Source organism: Chiroxiphia lanceolata, chromosome 11, assembly GCF_009829145.1.
Source record: "Chiroxiphia lanceolata isolate bChiLan1 chromosome 11, bChiLan1.pri, whole genome shotgun sequence".
Lineage (NCBI taxonomy): Eukaryota > Metazoa > Chordata > Aves > Passeriformes > Pipridae > Chiroxiphia > Chiroxiphia lanceolata.
The window spans coordinates 20658495-20685093 of NC_045647.1; the positions used below are offsets into that span (position 1 = coordinate 20658495).

Genomic DNA, 26599 nt, shown 5'->3' on the forward strand with positions numbered 1-26599 from the left:
GTAATTAAGCAAGCAAAGGCTCGGTTTTACACTTGTACTGTTTTGTGACACAGTTTATTTGATTGAAATACCCTGAACACAAGTATTCCTATTTCTGTTTTTAGATCTTTCCCCCATTTAGGCTGCTGCCAAGGAAAGTGACCCTAATTATTGGGGCCACGATTCAGGTGAGGCCTCTTCTGACATATTTTCTTTCTTTTGTAATTTCTGTTGTAAAATAAATATTTCATAACTTGTTTTTCAGCAGTAGATATTCAACTTGACAATTTAGCTGCATTCAGACTGAGTGGACCAACAGGAGAGCTGGGGAGGGACTTTGGACAGGGACTGCAGGGACAGGACAAGGGGGAATGGCTTCCCAGTGCCAGAGGGCAGGGCTAGGTGGGATACTGGGAAGGAATCCTTCCCTGTGAAGGTGGGGAGGCCCTGGCACAGGTTGCCCAGAGAAGCTGTGGCTGCCCCTGGATCCCTGGAAGTGTCCAAGGCCAGGTTGGACAGGGCTTGGATCAACCTGGGCTAGTGGAAGGTGTCCCTGCCCATGAACTTTAAGGTTCCTTCCAACCGAAACCATTCTGACTCTACATTTCTGTGGTGAATACTTCTCTGAACAAGAATAGTTTGATTTGTGAGCCACCTTCTGTTTTGGTGGATTGCTGGATCAAAGGGTTTGTATTTGTTTTTGTCAAGGGAATATCAGCTTTCCTGGTGTTCAGTACCAGCACAGCCTGGATAAATCTGTCACCTCCATGACCTGAGGCACAGTGGGGTAGTTGTACAAACTGCAGCACAGAGCAGAGCTCTACCATGTGTGGGGAAGAGAAAGGAGGGGAAGTTTTCTGACGCTTCCTGGAGTGGAGGTGGCATCATCCTATGACACTCTCTGAAGCTCGTGGTCCACTTGTGTGCTCAGCTCACAGATTTCCCATCCTGCAGGGACCAGAGTGCAGGAGAAACAAGGCCTGAGCTGCCCCGGGGAGGCTCAGGCAGCCTTTCCCTGGGGACACTGTGGTGCTGAGCAGGGAGGGGAGTGCCCCCAAGGGTTAACCAGGAGCAATAAGCACCTGCAGGGTTAATGGGAGCTGTTGTGTGTGCTGTTAATGACAGATCACTTCTGAAGGAGGCCCCCAGCCCCTGTCCAACATCATCTTCTCCATGGACGAGGAGCGCGTGGCGCAGGTGAACAGCACGGGGCTGGTGCAGGGCGTGGCCATGGGCAGTGCCACGGTCACAGCAGTGGTGCAGGCTGTGGATGCAGAGACAGGGAGACTCGTGGTGGTGTCTCAGGTAATGTTTGGGGTGGAAAGAGGCTCTCTGACTCCTGGCTTTGGCTCTAAAAGGGGGCAGATAATCTTGTTGCATTAGCAGTGTTATCTTGTGCACTTCCCTGGTTTCCTGAAGATGAAAACACAGTGTTTTTCTTACTCCCTGGCCTGTGAACTTGCAGTGTGCTGGCACAGGTGCTTACTTTGAACAGGTGGGTAAATCTTGGTGTGCTTTAAACCAAAGTTTTACAGATAACCCAGGGAGGTTTTATGCCCTGTGTGATACCTTTAAAATTGATCAGTGCATCTAGAAAAGCCCATCTAAAGAAGCTTTTCTAACACAGCAGGAGGTTGTCCTTGCCTGCATCCCCTTACAGCTTAGCATGCCTTAGGTCAGTAGGATCCAGAAGGCAACTGTAGCCCAAGAAACATGTTGTCTGTTGAGCTACAGCAGTTTCTGTCACAGCTCTCATGTGTGCTGTGCTCTGGACAACCTATCTAGAGGTACCAGCAGTGAATCCCTGGTATTCCTTCAGAATCTGTGTCCTTAGAATTTCCTACAGCTGAGCATGAGGGAGCTGAACAGGCCTGTAAGGGAGCACAAGTCCCTGGCACTTGCATAAGGCTCAGAGCACCAGAACTTGGGCCAAATCTTATGACTTATTCCTTTGAGGTCAAGGCAGTACAGCTGCTGTGAACCATAAAGCTCTGCTGTTGAGAGATGTTAGCACAGACCAAGAGGAGACAAAGTGACTTTTTAAAAAAATAAAATATAAAGGAATCTATGCTTTCTAATGCATGGGCAGCAGTCTGTCCCGATGCTGTGGCAGGAGGCAAAGTGAACTTGAAAGCTGAATCTGCTGCCCAGTGAGGTTCCAGGTCTGACCTTTCCATCCCAGTGGATAGCAGGAATAAAATCTATCAGGAAACTCAGGATATGTGAAGAGAAGACATCAGAGTGTCACACATACCATACTTTTATTCTGGATTGTCCCCTTTGCTGCTCTGCAATCCTCATTGCCTTCTAATTCTCTCAGTGTCGTCCTTTACCTCCTGGTTTATTCATCCCTGTTCTCCTGGGGACCCCTATGATCTTGTCCCTTGCTGTCTGTCACTTCTCAGTTCCATCATTCATAGCATCAGTAATTCTGAGCAGAACTTCTTTTTTCAATTTAGGGGGCATTTTAAAATGTCTGTCAATGTAAAGTTAATACTGTTGTAGTTTTTTACAGCCCTACTGAATTTGTCCATCTGTGTTTTTGCTGACAAGTCACATGCAAATCACATGGCAACAGTGATTAGATAATGGCAAAATAGTGGCTAGAGCCTGAAAGTGAAACCTAGTCCCCATCTGACAGGTGCTTACAATGCCTTCCCTTCCTCCCTTCCAGGACAAGGTGGAAGTGGAAGTGGTACAGCTGACAGCTGTCAGAATTCGGGCACCCATTACCCGGATGAAAACTGGTACTCAGGTGAGTTGGTTTGGGCTTTGCTTCTCTTGCCTTAACATGTTAAGCTGCACATTGGGACCATTCCTGTCAGACCATCTGGTGATGGCACTGCAGCTCCCAGTGGCACCAGGGCTGCTGCAGGAGGGAATGTGCTGGCAGAGAGAAGCTGCCCTGGGAGGGTGGGGAGGCCCTGGCACAGGTTGCCCAGAGAAGCTGTGGCTGCCCCTGGATCCCTGGAAGTGTCCAAGGCCAGGCTGGATGGGGCTTGGAGCAACCTGGGCTAGTGGAAGGCGTCCCTGCCCATGGCAGGGGGTGGAATGAGATGAGTTTTGAAGTCCCTTCCAACCCAAACCTTTCTGTGATTCTGTGATACTAAAACAGAATTCAAAACAAGTTTCCCTTCTGCACCAGATTTTAGGAATTCAGGCCCTCCTTTAATCTGGAGGATGGTTCTCTCATCTTCATTCTGTTGCAGTGGAGACTTCCTTCCTTTGTGTGCTGAAAATGTCCAGTGTGTCTGTTATACCCAGAACAACAGATATTGCTTAAATTATCTTCTGTAAGTCTATTTTTGAAGACTTTATATTCCTTTGTTAGTTACTCATTCCAAAATGGCAAGTGATTGCAGCTCATTGATCCCAAGTGAATGAATTGCTTTGAAGATTAAAATAAAAGCTTGAAAATCCCTGTTTTGTGTTCGTGGAGCATACCAAATGAGAAGGAATCAAAACTGACTTACGACAAGTTGGTGCTTGAGTCCTCTGTGTGATACATCCTTGCAGCATAAACAGCAGCCAAACCATTTTCTTCATGAGACACCATCTCTTTATCAATGAACTTTAATTCTCTTTGCTGTGTGCAGGGGATTTGTCACCGTGCTGGAATTCCCTAAGCAGCTTGGTTTCTGTTTCTAGATGCCAGTTTATGTCATGGGCATCACCAGCAGTCAGACCCCTTTCTCTTTTGGCAATGCTGTGCCAGGGTTAACGTTCCACTGGTCCGTCACAAAGAGGGACACTCTGGATGTCAAGACAAGGCACAGTGAGGTAAAATGTGTGTGTGTGTGTCCCTGCCTGTGTGTGTATGTTGGGAAAAGGGAACTGCCACATAAGGGGAATGGAGAAGATGTTGTTGCCTGCACTCTGAAAATCCCTGAGTGATTGTCAGCTCGGGGGGGGGGGGGTATTTCCTCTGTAGCAGGGTCTGCTCTTCCCACAAATCACATTTTAATCCCTTTCTCCTGTCCTAAGGCTTCTTTTCAGCTTCCTGCAAAATACAACTTTGCAGTGGATGTTTATGGCAGAGTAAAGGGAAGAACAGGCCTCAAAGTAGTTGTGAAGGTCCTGGATCCTGCAGCCAACCAGTTCTACAACATGGCACGAGAGCTGTCCGATGAGATCCAAATTCAGGTAGGATGCTTTTCCTCACCGTTAATGCTTAAATATCTATTTCAGAACTAAATTCAAGTCTGTATTTGAAGTCAGGAATTTGAAATGCAAAGGAGTAGCTCCAACTCTGGTTAATCTTTGAGCCCTTGTTTGTGTAATGTTCCTCTTGTGAGCCTTCAGTTCACGGGCTCAGCCTTGGGGGAGTCTAAAGTGCCTGGTGAATGTGGGGTCTCCAACACCATTTCACTAGAGAAGTCTTCTGTTTTCATGCTGCTTCTTAGTTTAGCCATAGCCCTGGAAGTAAATGCTCTTCAGAGTAGTTTGGAGAAGATACTGCCTCTCCCATTCTCAAATATTTATGTTCAGTTGTCATTTTTCACCATATATATTATCAAGGGAAAAAAAAGTTGTTACAGTTCTATTTGTGTTTCTTTTGTTTTGAAGATTAAATAAACGAAGTAAATTCCTTGTTGGACACAACAGTAAGCTAAAATGCCTCTTATTTTCCAGGTGTTTGAAAAACTTCACCTAGTCACTCCAGGAGTGGAAGCAGAGCAGATCTTAATGTCACCAAATTCCTTTATTAAACTTCGGACAAACAGGTCGGTGAGCAGTTTTTACACTGACTTGTGTCAACACTTCATCAGAACCTTAAGGCAGGTCTGTTGGAAGGAGCTGTCTCAGTCTTTTAAAAGAGTATCACAGTACATCCATTTAATACACAACTTATCTGGTGATTAATAGTATCTTATCTGTTCTCTTGGGCTTTGTCAAATCTTGTCTTAGATTGTAGCTAGAAAAGACATTCAGTATTGGGAACTTTTAGATGCTTATTTGAAAAGCTGCTGAGCCAGTGAAAGCAGTAGCCTGCTCCCAGCAGAGGTTTTGATGGGTGATTGAGGCTTTATGGAATATACTTCTCTGTATTTCTTACACAGAGGCTCTGGCTGGATTTGCAGATTAAAATGTCATTTCCAAATGAGAAATTCTTTTTACATAATCTGTTTTCAAAGACTGACATTTCAGACTCATCTCAGGCTTAATGTGATTTTGTCAGCCTAAAAATGTGCAGATACAGACAGTAGGACACACACTGAGGACCAGGCTTTAGGTGCATTTATTTCTTAAGGGGAGGAAACCCTTGGTTTCATAAAATCACAGGCTGGTTTGGGTTGGAAGGGACCTTAAAGCTCATCCAGTGCCACCCCCTGCCAGGGCAGGGACACCTTCCACTAGCCCAGGCTGCTCCAAGCCCTGTCCAACCTGGCCTTTAGCTGGAGCTCCAGTGACCGTGGTCGTTCAGCATCTGCTTTTGAAGCAGTTACACAGGAGCACTGGCATTGGTAGTCACTGCTGGTGTTCTGCTCTCTCTTCTGAGGAGTTTTTCTGATTAATTAGTCATTAAGTTGCTAGATATCAGTTTGTACATGTCTTTGTCCTAGTATCTTCACTAGCCAGTCTTGGAGCCCCAATGTCTGAACTCCACCAGAACCAATTCCACTGTTGCCAAGAAAAGGGCAACTAAAATCCAGCTTTTAAGTTTTTTTTTTCCTGGGATAAAGTAAAGTATTTCTATCTATTTCTATATGGAGAAGCTTGGGAGGGGAAAAAAATCATTTACTGATCTGTTAGAAGATAAGTGATACTTCAAAGCAGTTAATGTCTCAGAATGCCCACTAATTGCAGTTGATGGATTTGCTGACTGTATTAATATGCAAATACCATGGTGAGAGCTATTCCAAAAATTAACCTTGTCTACAAAACCACTTCCAGGAAACTGAGGAGATCCACTTAATCAAGGCCCCGATCTTCTCTCCAACACCAGCATGTTTCTGTAGTGTAGTGGTTGTCACGTTCGCCTGACACGCGAAAGGTCCCTGGTTCGAAACCAGGCAGAAGCACCAACAGCCCCATCTGGCCTGTCCGTCAGTCCGATGGCGAAGGGGGACTGACCGTGGACTGTCGTGGCTTGAGTGAAGTCACGCCAGCGTTGAGTGCTGTGCCCCAGACATGCTGGAGCTGCAGTAGAGCTGGAGTCCAGGGCAGCACAGTGCTGCAGCACAGTGCTACGCCGCTATCGCACATCGAGCCAGGCTGCCAGACCAGCCTCCCGCTGAGTGCTGTTTGCAGAAAGTGCTGGCAGAGGCTGGTTGGTGTAGCCTCAGATGGAATTATCTGGAGTCACCTTTGCTTCAGTGGATGGGAAACTAGATTTCAATACATACCTAAACCCTGAAAAGTCTTCAAGTGAGCTTGAGTCAGAACTTGAACTTTGCTTTCTTAGACTAGAACACAGATTTTGCTTTTTTTTTTTTTTAATTGCAGACATATGGAAAAAAACCGTTTAGTTAAGAGTCTTTCAGATTTGCGTAAAATATTGGCGTAAAGATGGTTTTCCTCATTTAAAGGCTTCCTTGCTTTTTGTTTTTCTGTTTTGTTTGTTTGTTCTTAAGGGACCGAGTGGCTTCCCTGAGATACCGTGTCCTGGAGGGACCAGATAAAGTTCCTGTGGTGAGAGTTGATGAGAGAGGTTTCCTTAGGTCTGGGTCTTTGACTGGAACATCAACACTGGAAGTGATTTCGCAAGAATCCTTTGGGACCAACCAGACTGTCGTGGCTGCTGTTAAGGTACAATCAGCTCTCTTTGCAGTTTCCTCAAGTACAGCTTCACCCCTGCAACAGGGACTGTGGCTGCACATCCTGAACTTCACTTCTGAAAAATGGGCATTAAGTCAGCTCTGAGCTTTGGATGAAAGTTTAGTGTACTAAACTTAGATGGATAAATATTAAATCCCAACAAATTCTTACATTTGGTACATTTTGCAAAAACAGCCTGTGTGTGCATGTGCTTTAAAATCTTTTTTTTAAGGAAAGTTTGTCCTAAAAATCTCTTAGAAGACTGATAATTACAGAAGTTCAAAGTAAAAACAAACAAAAAAAGTTAACATCATAAACATGCATTTTGCAGCGTGTGAAAAGGTAAATATCATCTGGAGTCATGAATATAAAGGCAGCATCTGCTGTGAGGTACCTAAGCAATGCCTAGATTTTCATGATATTAGAGATGCAAGTGTACAGTGCCCACCAAATTTTTTTTTGCTGCTGTTTCCCAGCAGTTCAGCCTTTGCAGGGAATGAGAATCTGTATGAGAGAGCCTGTCTTAGCAGAGGCAGTGATTTATCTGCTGTTGCCTGTGTGTGGTGAACTGGCAAAGAGTGTGTGCAGGGCTGCCCTGGGAGCCTGAACCACACTGAAATGGGGGTGCTTTGGGGCAGGACAAATCTGGCACAAAACCCAGCTTAGGAAACATTTTTCTCTCCCAGAACTTCATCTGTTGATGGAATGCTGTCATGAGAAGTGTGGTGTATCTCACTGGCTGGGCACTTGGGACGCAAGGGAACGTCTGTCCATCATCTCTGCTCAGAAACCCTTGCGCCAAGAACTTTGTGCATCTGGCAACATGAGCCTTGAGATCTCCACTGCTCCGCTGCCTCCTGTCCCTTTTTACTGTCCTTATCATCTTCCCTGTGCCCCAGCTAAAGGAGAAGGACATACAATTGAGTGCTGACTTGAAATTATTTGGAAGTTGGACTCCTGTAATCACTGTGAGGTGGCTCAGTGGATTTTTTTATTTGAATTTTGGTTTTTTTCCATCATGTCCAGCTTTGCCTGTAGGACAGTGTGTAGGTGTACTCCTGGGTGGGGAGTGAATCAAGGAGTGGGGGCTCAGTGTCACTGATGCCTCTCCTGCTGGGAGGTGGTGGCAGGGAATTTGTCCAGCTCTGTTACAGATGATTTTGTTCCTTCCCTTCACTGCTGGATCCAGGGAGTGAAGGACACCTCATGGGTTTGGGATTGGCTCCAGTGACATTTAGTCAGCACACAGTGGGCCTGGAGTTAAATCCCCCTTTTTGAGTCCGTTCTGTGCCCAGGATATCACAGAGCTGTGCAGTCAGTGCGTGGGGATGTGGAGCTTGGGAGCTCTTTGAAGTAGGACCCACCTCAGATCAGCCTCTTGTACAGCTCGTTTGTTTGCCTGTACTTATTACAACCCTACTGCTTTTATGGAAATGATCTTTTTAACCTCCCAGTGCCTTTGTGAGGTAACCCAGTGGTGCTGGTTCATTTTATGGCTGAAGAACAGAGAGAGTCAGAGAGGTTTTGCCGAAGGTCATGTCAGAAAACTTGTGACAGAGCTGGGGACGAGCTGGAATCTGTTGTGTCATTCCCAGGCAAAGCTCTCTCCTTCACACCGTCCTTCTTTCATAAGGGCTGGTGTTGTCTCTTTACAACTGTACACAATTAAGAACCAAACTGCAGCAGCAGCATCACTTAACACTTAGACCTTCAAGTTTGCTCAGAAAAAAGACTCTTACATAAGGCAGGGGAAGCAGGGAGTGACTGTGCTCGGTGTGGAAGCAGCAAAGCACTTGCCTGGCCAAGCTGTACTCAGGATTTTAATTTTAATAAAAAACATACTTCACAAACTGAGATGCTTTAACAGTAAAATAGCTGTTTTCATCAATATTAAATTTAGCAGTTGTCCCTTGTGGGACAGTTGCTGAGATTTTAAAGTAAAGCAAGCTTGAAGATCTGTCAGGGAAATGGGGTTTTTGTTGGCTTATACCCTCAGCTCGTTGGGCACAGGTCTGTGCACTGAGACTTTAACTGATGATACCAGCCTGGAGCACACAGTTGTGTATACTGATATTTTAGCCATTTTTTTCGGATTCACCAAAGATGTATTTTGCTTGAGGCCAAATTTGTCCTTTCCTTTTTAAGTTCTGACATGTACATTTTCAGATTGCAGAGTTTTACGTTTTAGCTCAGCCTCTTAGGTCAGAAAAAAGGGATTTTCCTGCAAGATAAGCTTGAGGGCTTCTTTTAAAATAGTTTTCTCAATATATTTGAGGGTTTTTGCTTTCTCTGTCCTTCCATTATTTATTTTCCAACAGCTGTAAGAGAAGGAGCAGATAGAGATATTTTTGTTGGGTAATTTTCCTAGTTAACCTAGGGAAGTTAATCAAGAACAGTGATGTGCTATTTAAAAGCCAGAACAATAGGTTGTGAAGTCTCTGTCTTCAGAAAAACTTCCCTCAGTGGAGTGTTACTGCAAAAACGTGGGTGGTGCACATGTGGGTAATGTAGCAGGCTCCTGTAAGGAGTTTGGAGCAGTTCCTAACTTGTGTCTGGGCTGAGGAGAGGCACTGAGGGAACAAACCCCAGCCTGCTGATCCCTTAGGGTTTGGTAGCTCTGACTGGAACACCTTGGCTTCCTCACCTGGTACAAGGGAACTGGGAACAGTGACCATTCCATCCCTGGGAACTGGGAACAGGGACCATTCCATCCCTGGGAACTGGGAACAGGGACCATTCCATCCCTGGGAACTGGGAACAGGGACCATTCCATCCCTGGGAACTGGGAACAGGGACCATTCCATCCCTGGGAACTGGGAACAGGGACCATTCCATCCCTGGGAACTGGGAACAGGGACCGTTGCATCCCTGGGAACTGGGAACAGGGACCGTTGCATCCCTGGGAACTGGGAACAGGGACCGTTGCACCCCCGGGGGACAGGGACCATTGCACCCCCTTACTCCCACATCCACTGTGAGTTTCTCCTCTTGTAGTAACTGGGGAATGAATTGCACCTTTTATTTCAAGAATTACTGGGAGAGGTCTAGGGGCCACTGGCTCTCTTGCATATCCAGGGAACCTTAACAGTTGGAATTTATAGGATAGTAATGTCTGTGTGGGATGTGTGTTCTTACATAATCATTGCTTCAGTTCCCAGTGGTGTTAAAAAAAAAAAAAGAAGCTAAGAAGTATCTGCTGTGAGGGTGTAAAGCAGACAGAGCCAGGCTTTTCTGAGCTGTGCTCAAGGACAGGGCATGGGGAACACAGGAAATGGACCACAGGGAATTCTTACTGATCACAGGACAGCACTTCTTACTGGGGTGGCTGTTGAACACAGCTTCCCAGGGAGGCTGGGGGGGCTGGACTAGACAGTCTCCAGAGGCCCCTTTCAACCTGTGAAATATAAATACTGATAAAACAGCTCTGTGTTGTACTGGCACATGGCTAAACATGGTTCAGAAACAAAGCTTTGTATCTTTGCTCAATAAGATTTTGGATTATTTTTATGGAGGCATCATAAAAAGCAATTTAACATTGCTTCTCACTGCTGATATGTTTGCAGGTGTGCCCCATCTCATACCTGAGGATCTCCATGAGTCCCATCCTGCTCACACAGAACAAGGAGGCCCTGCTGGCTCTGCCTCTGGGTGTGACACTGACATTCACTGTCCATTTTCATGATAACTCTGGAGATACTTTCCATTCACATAATTCTGTGCTCAACTTGGCAACTAACAGGTGGGTGACTGTCAGGGGTGGTAATTACAGACAACAAGAAAAGGCCAAACACACAGAGAGCAAAGATTGTTCTGAAGATACCAAGTGAAGATACAGCTTGGGCTGGGATTAGCAAAGAAAGGGTTTTGTCTCTGAGGTCTCCGGAGGCACTGGAGCAGGAAGGAGAGTTCCCGTCAGCAATCGATACTCCCTGGCCATGGAAGGCTGCCCAGATAAGCCTGATCCCAATGGGACTGCTGGAGCTGTGCTCTGCTCTGAGTGAGTGAATCACCCCACTGCACACAGCAGTGCCCTAGAGAAACAAGGGATCATTAGCATTTGCTCAGCTGCCTCTTTCCCAGAGCTTTGTTCCAGGGACTCACTGAGGGCTTATGTAAGGTGGGGAATGTTCTGGATCAGGGGCTGTCTCTTCAGATCTGCTGGTACAGCTTCTGCCCAGCAGATCCAAGCCTCAAAGGGCCTTTGGGTCTCTGCCTCAAAGAGTGTTATAAACCACCTTCTGTGCTCATAAGTGGATAATACTAATTCTCTTACTGCAACATGGCTTGTATTCTGCAGAGCACCTTGTGCTTACAACACACTGATCGTGGTGAGAAAGGAAAAAAGGGGTTGAATCCAAGATTTTCTCTTCTCTGTGTCAATGCAGAAATTTCTGTAGCATACAGACACCCCTGAGTTAACCCTGCCCTGCCTTCCCCTGCAGAGCTGCTCCAGAAGGGCCCTGCTTGTTAGTGCAGCACTGCGGGGACCCAGCTCTGCTGCTGCCAGGACCTGCAGGGGCTCTGTGGTGCTGCCAGGGTGCCAGTCTGGGCAGAGTGTTCCCTGTGTCACTGTGTCTGGGAGTGCTGAATGTGGGTAAACACCAGAACTCGCGATCCAGTGGGATTTGACTTTGTAAAGTTATGTCTGAGAAGCTGCATATTGGTGGTCAAATTTCTTCACTTTCATTCTCCCCTGAGAAAAGGGAAAAGAGGCAGGTTATGTCACTCTAAAGCTCTACAATTCTTAAAATTAAGAAGTAGTTCTCATGTATAATTACAACCTCAGTATTTCCTCAACATAATGATGTGAGAACTGAAATTTGCCTCAGTAGCACCTAAATAATTTTTATAATTTCCTTTCTTTGTCGGACTCCATTAGAAGATGGCTGTTGCTGGAAACAAGCAGTCAGGCACCTAAAAAGAGTTCGGTACCTACTATGAGCAAACCTTCCTTGATACAGAGGCATTTCCTTTTGTCTGCAGAGATGACTTTGTGCAGATTGGGAAAGGAGCCACCAACAACACGTTTGTGGTGCGGACTGTGAATGTGGGTCTGACCTTGCTGCGGGTGTGGGATGCAGAGCACAGTGGCATTGCAGACTATGTGCCCCTGCCTGTCCAACATGCCATCTTCCCTGAGCTCCCAGACGTGGTGCTGGGGGATGTCCTCTGCCTCAGCTCCTCACTCACTACCCAGGAAGGTGAGTGGCCTTGGTGAGCAGCTGTTTCATGTGACATCAGTGTGACTCTTGCTCATTCTCAGGGAAATAAATGCATAATTTATGATGCTTGTTCAGAATCAAATGTTACTGTTCTTGTTAATGATAAAAATAGGTTTGATCAACTTCTCTAATTTTAATTGTACCATGCAGTATGTCTCTTGTATTGGATTCCTGAGTATCAGAATTCAGTCATTCCTACTCCATGAGCTGGAAAGGCTTGTTTTTATGGGAATCCTGCAGAGTCAGGAGTGTCTTCACTCACCATATCTGATTCTTGGTGTTAATGGGTTTTGTGAGAGCAGCTGCAGGGCAGTGTGGTGTCGGGCTGCCAGCCTTGCAGCACCAGCCCTGGCGTGTGGTGTGTGGGCAGTGGGCAGGGAGGGTGAGCTGGGTGTGCTCAGTGAGCAGCAGTGTGTTGAGCAGTGTCCATGGGGTGTGGGCAGTGGGCAGAGTGATTTGGGTGTGCTCAGTGAGCAGCAGTGTGTTGAGCAGTGTCCATGGGGTGTGTTCCAGGCCTGCCTGGTGTGTGGAGCTCCTCCTCCAGTGCTGTTCTTCTCATTGACTCCAAAACTGGTGTGGCCCTGGCCAGGGACTCTGGGCTGGCCACTGTCTACTATGAGATCCCTGGGGTACTGAAAACGTACAGAGAGGTGAGGCACTGTCACTTCCTGCTGAGCTTGCTTTGCTTTGGGGGGACCCTCAACAAATTGTATTCTACAGGGGTTTTGTTATAAATATTTAAAAATGTTCTTTTATGCTTGGAAAATATTTGGTACTTATCCAAACACATCACTCTTTTTAATCATCTGTGCTAAGGAGGGAAATTCAGCATAATAATTTTGATTTTTCACCTATACTGTTCTTCTATTGTGCATTTTGATTCCCTTGTTGGCTGTTTCCAGATGCTAAACAGTTTTGATTATGGCTGCTTTTATGAATGAAGCTTCACTGCAGGAGGAGATGCCAGAAAGAACTTTCTCAAGTGTTGTGCTGTGCATCACTGATCAGAAGGACTCCATTAAATTATTTTGTTTAGCTGCAGTGCAATCCTTCTGTTGACACAATTGACTGCATCAGCCAACATAAGCACTAGACATTCTTTTTAAATTAAATTTAGACATAGAGCTTTATGCATATAAACTTCTGGAGGTTGGGTAGAAAGGCAAAATGTTTTTGCTAGCTTAAATTGCCTTGGAAGGCAGTTTCTAATATTAGAGAAATGTAGGATTTCAAAGAAAAACGTGACCTCTTGGAGTCTTACACAACCAATTCAGTCTGGTTTTGCCTCCATTTGTTAAAACAAATTTAAACAGTTTTTGGTGACCATGTAGTTCATCCTTTTTTCAGGTCCTGATCACTGCTCCCCAGAGGACCACAGCAATGCATGTCAGTGGGCTGCACACAAGCTCACAGGGAGCTGCAGCCTCCAAAGTCATAGTTTCAATTGGGGAAAGAAATAAAAATTTGAAAGGTATGGTGAAAAAATCTTTACGTTTATTGTGTGTTTGTGTATTTTTGTTTGTTGTTTAAGGGTCTGTGAAACTGGGGCAACAAGATCCCTGGGAACCTCTAGTACCTCTCCAGAATCCCAGGAGCTCCAGAACAACCTCAGGGCTGTGTGACAGAACTTGGATGGTGTTCTGGGGCACTGTTAATATTTCCCAACTAATAAAATCAGTAGATAATAGAAGTACCATTTTTGATCATATTAAAAAAAAACAGTCAGTGGACCATCAGCTGATGGTTTGCTTATATGTTTAATTCCAATTGCCTTCTTGGAGTTACATTTTCTTACTGAACATGTTTAAAGTAGTTACCACTCTTAACCAATTAGAGTCAATACAAAGATTAAGCATTATATTGTGTCCTCTATTTAATAAGCTGTATTTTGTGTGATTACAGATCCTTTTACTTTTTAGCTCAACACTCAGTGTTCCAGTAGTAATTTATTGTGCCATATGTAAATTATTAGCCTACCAAAAAAAGTGTTGCCAGATACTAAAATATAAATTGAGACTCACAGGTTCATACAAGTTATTCAAGAGACATCTGAGCTGAAAATTCTCTCCAGTTTGTTCTTTCCTGTAAATAAATTATTCCTGCCAAAAAACCCCACAACATATAAAATTTTCAATGCTGTCTCTTTGGGATTAGACCTGAGCTAGGGCAGCTGTCTGTGATTTCCAGCTCCTTTAAGATCATCATAACTTTCTGAAACTATTTCAGAAGGTGGCAGAAAAAACTGATATTACAAGCCATGCTTTTGCTTTTAATTAATTAGTTATAGTTTTATTTTGTAATTAATTTTTTCCCTTCCCCTAGGGGAGTGCTTGCCCACTCAGGTTGAAGCCATTGCTGAGTTACAACCACAGTCCATTCTGAGTTGCCACCTGGATTTTAGCAGTGATGTGTTTGACTTCTCAGCACGGGATGTCTTTACAGCAGAACCTGGGTTTGATGCACTTTCAGGTAAGATGTGACAAGAGGCCACACTGCAGACAAACACTCCGAGTTCTGCTGGGCTTTAGACCCAAAGCTCTTTGACCCAGCACCTTTCACAGAATCACACAATTGTTTGGGTTGGAAGGACCTTAAAGCCCATCTCATTCCACCCCCTGCCATGGACAGGGACACCTTCCACTAGCCCAGGTTGCTCCAAACCCCGTCCAACCTGGCCTTGGACACTTCCAGGGATGGGGCAGCCACAGCTTCTCTGGACAACCTGTGGTAGGGCCTCCCCACCCTCACAGGGGAGAATTTCTTCCCAATATCCCATCTAATCCTATTCCCTTTCCTTCTGAAGTTTCCGAGCTTTGCCTCGGGGAGTTGTTAACATGGATACTTCTTGTTTAAGTGTTTTCTGCCTGTGACAAAAACATGTGTTGCTTTTCAGAGAAAGCCAAAGCAGTGGCAGCCCATTCCATGTTTTTCAGAGTTTTTGTAGTAAGTCAAAGAAAAAAGGAGCCTTCAGGTGACAAGTATTCTCAAATTGGAATGTATCCCCAAAACATCATGAACTGGGACTTAAAAGGAGGGGAAATTGCCAGACACTGTGGAGATGGAAATAAAACTGTGCAAGTCTACAACATGTGTTATGTTTTAGAAATATAACATGGTTTAAAACAGAACCAGAAGACCATGGACTGTATGGAAAGAACATTAATAATCTGTTGGATTCATCCCTGCACCCATTGTGTAAACACTATTTTACCCTGCATATCCCCTGTTACTTTGTTAGGGGAAGAAAATAAGGGGAAAACATGTACCTGGCAAGTTCTGCCTGTTACTTATGCTTTTTATCTCCCATACTGGGGGAAATTTTTACTACCTTTATTGCTAATAAGAGATAAATTGATCCCATATGAGACTGGGAACATGGTGAATATCTAACCTTTAAAGAAGCTTTTATAAATAAACTACATCTTCACAGACTTGGTGATGGTAACTGGCTAAAATTTTAACATTAGTGGAAAAGAATATCAAATATCAAATTTTGTTTTCAGTAAACAAAATTTAACATTCCTATCAATATTAGCATATATTCTAAGTGGACTTGAGTCACACTGGCATATTAAAATGTGACTGGAAGCTGCCAGCTGTGGTTTTTTCATGATGTTTAGTCTGGGGTTGTGATGTTTGACCCAGCAGACACACAGTCCCGTTCACCTGCGCGCTCCTAATCTTGCACTTGCTTGAGTTTTGCCATCTTTTTTAGCTTTTCTCTAAGGATGTCCCAGAAATCTCACAGTGCATGGAAACAAAACTCCGAAGATGAGCAATTCCCTTGTTTCTGCAGGACACTACACGTGCTCCATCTCCATGCACAGCCTGTCTGAGAAGCAGCTGAAGCAGCTGAGCAGGAGCAGAGCCACGCTGCGGGTCACGGCCGCGCTGCGGGGCAGCCCCTCCCCGGGGCAGCAGGGCAGCACAGAGGTGCCCTTCAGCCGCTGGTTCTATGCTGACCAGACAGAAATGCTCCTGAGCAACCAGTATGTAAGCTCAGACCTCAGGATATTTGGGGCCACTGACATTCTGGACACCCTGGAGGTGAGTGTATGGCTGGGAAGTGTCATAGCACAGCTGAAAGCAGTTTGAGCTGTCACATGCAGCTTTCTAACCAAAAGCACTCCGTGCCACCTTTGCCATGTCAAGATTGTCCTGAGGTGATTTGGAAAGACTCACCTTGGAATGTATTCTTCCCCAGTTTTCACTTTTGTTTTCACAGAATCACAGTGTGGTTTGGGTTGGAAGGGACCCTAAAGCTCATCCCTGCCATGGGCAGGGTTGCTCAGGGCCCCATCCAGTCTGACCCTGGGGTTTTGGGGTGGTAGAAGTGTGCCAGGCTCAACTGGGCATGCTGCCTGGGATGTGTGAACCAGCTGCTGGTTGGGAACAGAACCCTGCCTGATCCTTGGGGCATGGGGAGGTTCTTCCCACATACCTGTGTGACTGCCCCTGGTTCACACAGCCCTGGGAGGGACCCTTGTGTTTTTGCTGTGTGGGGTTAACCCAGACCTGTGGAAACACCAGGGAAGAGGGCAGTGACCAGGGGGGAAGTGCTGCAGGGGTCACTGCAAAGGTACAACCTCATCTGACTCCTCTTCAGGGGTGACTTGTTCTGTGTTTCTGTGGAATAACAGATCTCTGATATGTGGCCTGGAAGATGGATATTCCCAAGCAGTCTGTTTCAGGTTGGTTTTTCCTTCTGCAGGTGAAATGTGGGTCCCCAGCAGTGAAGGTGCTGGAGAAGGAGAAGTCCTACGAGCTGCCCAGTTACGTGGTGTACACTGTCAGCCTGGCTGATCCCAGAGTTCCCAGCCAGGGCTCCTTGTCCACCACCCTGACTGTCTCCAGCCCCATGACTGACCAGTCCATCACCATCCCAGTGACAGTGGTTTACCTGACTGACAGAACCACTGCGCCAGTGAGATGTAAGTGTAGCTCTGGACTTCACGTGCTGGAATAAACCTTTAACTTTCACTAATGGCCATGAGGTTTTAAAGAGTTTGGTGTGTTAAAATCTGAGCTAGCAGCTGGCACTGTCATTGACACGTGAGCTGCTCTTTGTGACCATAAGACTGGAATACAACTGCTCATTATGGCTGAAGTTGAACATACTTTTCTTTGGGGTCAGCCTAGAATACTCAGTGTAACTATACCAGTGCTGTAGTGTCTGAAAGTTATTTTTTTTCACTCTGCTTTTGTTTATTCCCAAACATGCCTTGCTATTTTGAAAACAGATCAGCATTTTGGGGCTAAGTAAAGAACACACTAAAGACATTGTATATAGAATCATAGAATCCCAGAAAGTTTGGGTTGGAAGGGACCTTAAAGCTCATCCAGTGCCACCCCCTGCCATGGGCAGGGACACCTTCCACTAGCCCAGGTTGCTCCAAGCCCTGTCCAACCTGGTCTTGGACACTTCCAGGGATGGGGCAGCCACAACCCAGTCAGTGTCTTAAGCTGTTACTGGCAGATTTTGAGGACTGCATTGGAAATAGTCACTAGATTCAAAGTTGTATTATCTAAGTTGATTACACTTATTTGCTATCAATGAAAAGCTGCTTTTGGCTGTTTCAGTTTAAGAACTGTTAAAGCAGATTGGAGAAGATGCTGTTTTAACTGAATGTTGTCTCCTCTTAATCTACTCTGCAGATGAAGCCAGTCTCTTCCAGCACTTTGTTGAGTCTTACCAGGTGATGATCTTCACTCTTTTTGCACTATTAGCAGGGACAGCTGTTATGATCATAGGTAAGAGAAGGAAAGACTCCACAAGTATTTTTTTCTATAACTTCTTACAATGCATTAACTGTAAGATATAAAGGAATAATTTCCATGTGAAATGATTTTGGGGTTTTTTTACCTGTCTTGCAGCCTATCATGCCTTTTTCTCACCAAATGGACAGCACACTCACCCCGTGTTCACCCCAAGGACAAGTCCTCAGCACACCCTTAACAGTAAGCACCTAGAACCCAATTAGGACGGAATTAATTGATCAGTTTGGCTGTTGCATTGCAATGGAATGTAGGGAGGTCTGTAATCAACACTGGCTGTTGAAACAATTCGCATTAGTACAGATGTGTTGAAGTCAGGGTGAGCTTCAGGCCTGTTTATAAACACATGTGCCTGATGCTTTAGATAAAATTAGGCAAATTCAAATGAATGTCACTTGCTGAGGTGAAATGTGTTATGCCCCCCTCAGACTTAAAAAGTCCTGCACAGGAAGACCTGTAAAACTGTGATGTCTTTTCTGTAGGAATGATGCTAAAGGCGTTGTTTACTCTGAAGGGACCATTAGTCTCACTCCCTGTGTCCAGCAGATGATCAGCAGCAGTTATTTGTTTCTTCCTTCTCCCACCATTCCCCAGTGTGATTGTTTCTTTCTTCCCCTGTGTTTCAGGTCTCAGTGTGTCACCTGCTCTTTCCTTCAGTTCTCAGTGCTCCAGCAGGAGGACAAGCCCATCACCCACGCTCTGGAGCACAGGTTATGCCTCTCGGTAGAGCACCAGGACTCACCTCCGTGCACTGGGGCTGCAAAATAAATCAGTGCCTTGGCAAATTTGAGACCTTCAGCAGTTGTGATGTAATTCAAGTCTTCTCTTGAATGTAACTAGTCCTTAAGTTATTTTTCTTTTTTAATATTTAGGGCTCTTTGAATTTATTTTTTTATGTTAGTGCTTCAGTTCTCAAAAACTTGTTTTGTCTCTTGTTTGATGCTCAGTGGCAGTGCTGCCTAGACAAAAAACAGTATTCATATTAAGCTGGCTTTCTTGCACTCTTCAAGCAGCTAGAAGTTATGTCTAAGTTATAGTGTTAGCAATTTTTTATTTACTTTTTTGTAAATCAGATTTATTTTTAATGAACTTTTTAAAAAAGGGAACTAGAAAAACAGATGAAATATGAGCCAAAAAAATTGAAGGATTGTATATGTCAAAGAAGTAGCTTTTATTTTGAGTTCCAAAGACTCAGGAATGTACTGCACTGATAAGTGTTCTTATGTTTAGCCTTAAAATGGGATTCATCAGCACAATATGCTGATTCAGCATGAGGAATGCTGGAACAACTGTGAATAATTTGGTGTTTTTTTACAACAACAATAAAATAAAAAGAAACCCAAAACGTAGTATGGCTTCCTTTGGGTACAACTGCAGTATTCATTGGTACTGTAAGCACTTTTTTGGACTGGGACTATGTTATTTGATTCTGTATTTTTTAATAAAGCTTTGTAAGATTCCTTTGTCTTGATGATTTTTCTTGTGGTTTGGCTGTTCAGAATTTAGCACCGGGCTATGTTGTTTGTACTTTACCTCCTGCAGCAACTCAGTGTTTGTAATCGTGACTTTTTCAGTCTTAATTTTCACTTTTGTTGACAGTGTAATGTTTTTGAGGATTTTGACAAATCTTCAGCTAATATTTGCTGTCAGGGGCTTCTCCAAGTTTTAAGTGTCTTCAGTTCCTGCTGCAGTGGTGGCTATAGAAGCAGCTCTTAATTTTCCAGATTTGTCCAAAGTTCCTAAACTTGTTCAGTTGGGTTTTTAAGGAAAGATGTGATCTTACTCTGCTTCCATTCAACAAGAAATGAAAGGGCAATGAATATCTCAGTGCTACTGTGATAAACACTTGAGAAATGAAAGGTTTTACTTTCCTGTTCCTTCTCTTTCCCATTCAGCAATCTGGCACTGAATGTTCTGAAAAACAAACTGCTCCAAGTGGTGGGAGTACTTTGGCACATTCTCATTGTTTATTTAATTTCTTTAGGCAAGTAGTTGCAGTCTGCTGGCTCGAAAAATAAAAAGTATGAGATGGGAGCTGGTACAGTTCACCAACCAACCTGCTGCAAGCTGCAACCAGGCTTTTGCCTTGAGGTCAAGTGGTCTGTACAGTGATTGCTGGGGACAGGGGGCTTTGGGCTTATAAATCTTTCTGAGCACGCTACTGCAAGTGTAAAGGCCAACATTTATTTTTTTAATTTCATTTTTTTAAATTTATTAAAATGAGACTTGGGGTTTTTTACATTTCATACTGAGTTTTTCCCCTGTTCACTTAGCGCTTGTTTGTTCCCTTGAGTGGGAGAAGGGCTGCTGGCAATATATGTGTTACAAGTTACATGTCTTATGTGAGTTGAAATGAATTTTTAGGTTTATCAGGCAACAAAACAGTCAGTGCCCCCTCAGACCCCAGACTCGGTCCCCTCCCATTCAGCAGATTTGGCTCCTGGGCAGGAGCAGGATTTGGTGCATCCCAGCAACAGCAGGTTCATCACATCGTGCTGGTTTGTGGACAAAAAGTTTTTCTTTTTAAAAAAGAAACAAGCAGACCCAGTCTGTGAGTGATGAAATCCTTGAGCAAATGCCTCGGGCTGTCGTTGCAGCCCTGGGTTTGCTGTCCCAGAGCAGCAGCAGATCTGTGTTCCTGTGTGCCTGCGTTAGACTGACACTGCGGGAGCTGCTCAGGGAACAGGCTTCCCCTTCAGGGTTGCAATGCTTAAGGACAGAACACAATTCCAAGGAATTTTTCCCTCAGAAAACGCAAGCAAACTGAAAATGAGGTGTTGGTGGCCGAGGGTGAGGAGCTCTGTGGGCTCAGCGGTGGGAGCTGAGCTCTTCTCCCAGAGCTGCTCTGCTTCACTCTAGTTTATCAAATAATCACCACTGCAGTCTGTAACAAAATTCACACTTTATATTGAAGGTGTTTCTGTACAACTGTGTTTCCTGTAATATAACAGTTATTTCTTTTTAAAATGTCCTAGTAGAGGATGGGGGAAAGTCTTACCATGTACTTTCACTGGGGTTTTTTTAATCCATCAGACTCGAGGTATGGCAAATGTGAGTGAGGAGTCATTTAAAAGGTTCAGCTGTGGTCAGTAATTAGTGCCTGTGAGGGTTAAGAATGCATGGGAAACTTCATCTTTAAAAGAAAATATTTGAAACTGAGGGAAAGTTGTGTTATCTGTGTGGAGGGAGGGGCAGGAGATGTCCTTTCCCAAACGGGCACTGCTGGCTGGGCTGTGCCTGGGGTCAGTCAGGTGCTGGGGAGGAGAGGAGCATTAGGGAAACATTTAATAACAACAACGTTATTATACTGAATCCTACTAAATACTAAATAACAATATTGTCATACTGAAATCTATCAGGAAAAACCCCACGAGAGTACTCATTAGAATTTGAGAGTGCTATTGCCATTTCTGAAATGCCTCTCTCTGCTCATTAAAGTCAGCCCCAGGTCTGTTGTCTGTGAGGCAGAACTAGGGAATGAAAACCTATGCCCATCTCATGCTTTTCAGTAAAGTGGCATGGATTGTTCTCCTGGTTCCCATTCCCTGATCCCAGTTAACAGGACTCTTACCTGGGGCAGCTGAGAGTCCTGAGGAAAATGGGATCACTTGTAAATTCCCTCATAGTTTCCTGTGAGCTGATGGAGGGAACAAGGAGGAAAGTGGTGTCTTCCCTGAGCACACACAGCAGTTTTGTTGCCAGAGGCTCCAGAAAGAGCAGGGAGTGCTCCTTCTGTTCCTCCACAAACAGCAGCCAGTGCTGCAGCCACAGACGGTCCCTGGGCTGGGAGAGGGGCACACAGCCTGGCTGCTCTTCTAGGGTGGCTTCCTGCCACCTTCCCTTGCCTGTCAGCAGCTGATTAACAGCCATGCTGCAAGGAATTATTGAATTAGATTAGCCAGGCTAGGGTAATATTAGTCTTCAAGCCAATCTACTCCCTAATATTACATCCCCAACACAGTTTAATCATTATCCCCCCATCTACCCCCTTAAAAAGCAGGGCAGATGATGAATGAAACCTTGAGCACACCTTTTCAGTGAAGAGCTGTTCGGGATGAGCAGCCAGGGTTATTGTGTGGTGCTTAAGGGGGAGGTTTTCCTACCAGCATGTTAGCTGACTTTTGTGCTTTATATGAAGGCTTTTGTGCTTTATATGAAGGATGTAGGTTTTACAGGTGTCAATCTTTCCTCTTCGTTAATCCCTGTGTTTACTGGAAGATAAAGGCAGCATTGCCTTCCCTATTTGGTTGTTGATTTTGGCATTCATGACATGTCAGTCCTTCATGAACATCCTCTGCTGATTTTTAGTACAGGGAAAGGGTCTTGAGGAAAAATAATTTTTAAAAAGTAAATCCTAAGGGTACAGTCTTTCTTTGCAATGTTTGGAGGAAGCAGTAACAGGACAGGAGCACAGAGTGCCTTCCACTGTACCAGAGCAACAACCAGGTATTTGTAGCTACTCACAGGTACTTACAACCCCTAGAGGCTTGATTCTTATTGTGACACAGAGTGAGGTGGTGGCATAAATAACCATTCAGATGGTGTATGGAGAATTATATCTTTGAGTAAGTTGTTGGTAATAGACTTGTTTGGAAGCTGCTGCCCCCTGGGTCAAGGCTGCCGGCTTAGACCTGTGACACTGGTAAACAGGTACAGCTCTGTGACACTGTGCAGAGGTACATAATGTGACACTGTGCACAGGTACAGCCCTGTGACACTGTGCACAGGTACATCAGTGTGACACTGTGCGCAGGTACAGCCCTGTGACACTGTGCACAGGTACAGCTCTGTGACACTGTGCACAGGTACAGCCCTGTGACACTGTGCACAGGTACATAATGTGACACTGTGCACAGGTACAGCCCTGTGACACTGTGCACAGGTACATAATGTGACACTGTGCGCAGGTACAGCCCTGTGACACTGTGCGCAGGTACAGCCCTGTGACACTGTGCACAGGTACATAATGTGACACTGTGCACAGGTACAGCCCTGTGACACTGTGCACAGGTACATAATGTGACACTGTGCACAGGTACATAATGTGACACTGTGCACAGGTACAGCCCTGTGACACTGTGCACAGGTACAGCCCTGTGACACTGTGCACAGGTACAGCCCTGTGACACTGTGCACAGGTACATAATGTGACACTGTGCGCAGGTACAGCTCTGTGACACTGTGCACAGGTACAGCTCTGTGACACTGTGCACAGGTACATAATGTGACACTGTGCACAGGTACAGCTCTGTGACACTGTGCACAGGTACAGCTCTGTGACACTGTGCACAGGTACATAATGTGACACTGCACAGGTACATAATGTGACACTGTGCACAGGTACAGCCCTGTGACACTGTGCACAGGTACAGCCCTGTGACACTGTGCACAGGTACATAATGTGACACTGTGCACAGGTACAGCTCTGTGACACTGTGCACAGGTACATCAGTGTGACACTGTGCACAGGTACATAATGTGACACTGTGCACAGGTACAGCTCTGTGACACTGTGCACAGGTACATAATGTGACACTGTGCGCAGGTACATAATGTGACACTGTGCACAGGTACAGCCCTGTGACACTGTGCACAGGTACATAATGTGACACTGCACAGGTACATAATGTGACACTGTGCACAGGTACAGCCCTGTGACACTGTGCACAGGTACATAATGTGACACTGCACAGGTACAGCCCTGTGACACTGTGCACAGGTACATAATGTGACACTGTGCGCAGGTACATCAGTGTGACACTGTGCACAGGTACATAATGTGACACTGCACAGGTACAGCTCTGTGACACTGTGCACAGGTACAGCCCTGTGACACTGTGCACAGGTACATCAGTGTGACACTGTGCACAGGTACAGCTCTGTGACACTGTGCACAGGTACATAATGTGACACTGTGCGCAGGTACAGCCCTGTGACACTGTGCACAGGTACAGCCCTGTGACACTGTGCACAGGTACATAATGTGACACTGTGCACAGGTACATAATGTGACACTGTGCACAGGTACATAATGTGACACTGTGCACAGGTACAGCTCTGTGACACTGTGCGCAGGTACAGCCCTGTGACACTGTGCACAGGTACATAATGTGACACTGTGCACAGGTACAGCCCTGTGACACTGTGCACAGGTACATCAGTGTGACACTGTGCACAGGTACAGCCCTGTGACACTGTGCACAGGTACATCAGTGTGACACTGTGCGCAGGTACATAATGTGACACTGCACAGGTACAGCCCTGTGACACTGGGGCAGAGATACATAATGTGACACTGGGGCACAGTGTCACAAACTAGAGGGTTTGTTCATGTGTTAAGCTTTACAATTCTGTGTTAGTCTGGTATTGGGGATTGGATTAAAACCATTCCTTTTCAGCTCGTTCTTCCTTGTACCAATTTCAAGTTTGAGGTTACAGCTGCCCCTGTCTTCTCCACAGCACAGCCCCTCTACTTTCTTCTCATAGGAAATGCATCAGCTTTTAAGTTGGGGAAGAAAAGCATTTAGTAAATAATGGTTGTCTGACTCAAGGTCTTCAGGTGACATTAAATCTTCCATTTGTTATTTGTTTTACTGGCAAAATTCAAAAACCTTTGCTTTGTTTTTGGTTTGAAAGAACCCAAATTCACTTTTCAGCTGTTAACTTCAATGAGACAATTTGTCTGTAAATTAGGCACCAGATTTGGGGACAGTTTCTCTGGTCCTTCTCCTGAAGCGTGAAAAGTTAAAACAAGAATGGGAAACCAATGTTTCTCCTTGATTCATATTTCTCCCCATTGCATTGAGCTGTGAACACACCAGCAGTAAGCCATTTTCCATATTCTCCCTCATACTACTTGTCCTTTCTATCTCCAGAGCTATTTTTATCCCAGGTACTGTGTTTACCACTGCAGGTGGCCTGCTCCAGTTGTGTATTAATAAACTGTTTCCTGCAATTTATAAACCTTCACCCTTCAGCACAGCCCCGTGTTCTCTGCTCCCTGTGCTGCCTCTCTTGCAGTGCTGGGCTCTGCTTTGCCATAATTACTAAACAGATTGGGAGCTGCAGTTGCTGTTTTCCATGGAGCAGATGTTGTGTACATGTTTATAATTCACCCAGTCACTCATTTCTTCCCAGTTCTCTCTTCTTACTTGCCATGTTATGTCTTCAAGTGCTATTTCCATTCTCAGTTCAAATGTTCATCTTATGCCTTATTTTTGCATTTAGTATAAATAAGTTTACTTCAAGCTGTTGTGCTTATGAATATGTCAGGGTCTCTGTTGAGACCTTTTATTCATTTTTAATTCCATTTTCCATAAGGGAGTGTTTTCTTCCAGTGCAAGTGTGAGGCAGTGTAAAGCTGTAGTCACAAACATTTTGTTACAAGTCTGTCGCTTCTAAGGAATTATTCTCATTGCTGACAACCATCTTTCAGTGCAGACAGTGAGAAAATCCTTAAGATGTACCTGTGGCACAGCTTTATTTCTAAATACAGGCTGCACCAATCCAGATGTTCCAGTGGGTGCAGCAGTTGCATGGTACCTGTACATGTATCTCTGCATTCAGGACACTTTAATGGCAAAATTTAATATCTAGTGAGAGAGAGGCTGGTTTAGTTCCTCTGGTTGTCTTTTCCTGTCAAGCCTTGAATAAGTGGCTGCTTCACATACACCAAATACCTTGTTATCATCCCAAAGAAAGGCTTGGGAGCTCTGAGTTATTTCTATTCCCATCAAGGCTGAATTTTGACCTAAGAAGAGGAGAAAAAGAGAATCTAATAACATTACAACACATTAAGGGAAAGAGTAATGAACAATCAAATGAAGGAATTGACTCTATTCTCTATGAACATAAGAACAGATCAGAGGAAATAAGTTTGATGGGATTAAAGGAGAAAAGGCTTTAAAGCACAGATTATGATGGGTCTGGCAGGAAGAAAAATGCTCTGGATGCTGCTTTTGGCAGAGAATCCATGTGAGAAAAGGCAGCGTGTGGCCTAGACCTGGAGCTCAGTGATTCCTCCCGAACTGCAGCCATCACAACAGGAATATCCCAACGTGGCAGACGTTTGAGCCAAGGAGCAGTTCCTTGGCTTTCTAAAGCCCCTGATCAGTGCCTGGGTGGCAGTTTAGGGCCAGCTGGCAATGCCTGGAACACACAGGGCAAAGAGACCTGCTCAGATCTGCCTTCCCCCTTCACCCAGGAAAGATCAGGATCCCTCCATCTGCATTTCTGGAGATCGGGGAATAAAGATGCTGCTGACTGGTGTTTTCATCTCCCTCAGAAGAAATGTGTCTCCCCCAGGGAATGATGGCTGTTCATCTGTAAGACACATGGACAGAGGTAGAATCTTCTTAGAAATAATGCCCTGAGTTGCAAACACTCTTGTCCAGTGTGAGGGAGCCCGTGTGTGGCACCCTCTGGATCGTGGCATCACGGATGTTCCCGCAGACAGGGACACTCACAAAGAGCTTCCAGAGAGCCTTTCCTTTGCAACTCTGACCACTCCTAACAGCAGGTGATTATGGAGGATTTCCTCCAGAGTCATCCATGCAGAAGGAGGCAAAATGGGTAGGGGGAAATAGCATTTAAATAAAAGGATGCTCCAGGGATGATCTCCACACTGAGGTTAAACGGGTACAAGCCAGACAATACCGGCTCTCATCTGGGACAGTAATTAGAGGAAATTATCAGGATGCAACAGCTTCCTCACATGAAAGGGAGTCAGCTGGGCTTTCAGGGCCTGGCCTTTCAGGATTTCTACCATCACTAGGCAAGGCTGCAATGACAAAATGGTGACACGCTGCAGAATGGACAGCAGTACAGGAGCTATTTAGATAGTTTTCCATGTGGAATGTTCTGCT

The 26599-nt window shown here is 45.1% G+C and overlaps 2 protein-coding genes and 1 non-coding gene across 4 annotated transcripts in view; all 3 read left to right on the top strand.

Annotated features, from left to right (window-relative positions):
- The window catches only part of NUP210 (nucleoporin 210), a 61607-nt gene extending 42412 nt beyond the window's left edge, over positions 1–19195 (top strand). The window contains 17 exon segments of the mRNA XM_032699313.1: positions 105–167; positions 1105–1284; positions 2654–2734; positions 3628–3759; positions 3964–4122; positions 4612–4703; positions 6555–6729; positions 10302–10477; positions 11722–11939; positions 12474–12610; positions 13308–13431; positions 14283–14429; positions 15757–16007; positions 16672–16891; positions 17616–17711; positions 17835–17918; positions 18362–19195. Of these exon segments, the coding sequence (XP_032555204.1) occupies positions 105–167; positions 1105–1284; positions 2654–2734; positions 3628–3759; positions 3964–4122; positions 4612–4703; positions 6555–6729; positions 10302–10477; positions 11722–11939; positions 12474–12610; positions 13308–13431; positions 14283–14429; positions 15757–16007; positions 16672–16891; positions 17616–17711; positions 17835–17918; positions 18362–18462 (2436 nt within the window). The 3' untranslated portion in view covers positions 18463–19195.
- LOC116792417 (prophenin and tritrpticin precursor-like) overlaps positions 1–26599 on the top strand; it is a 610102-nt gene that overhangs the window by 130191 nt on the left and 453312 nt on the right. The gene's annotated exons all lie outside the window — the stretch shown is intronic.
- Positions 5930–6002, top strand: TRNAV-GAC. Its single transcript has one exon. It is a non-coding gene; the product is annotated as a tRNA-Val (tRNA).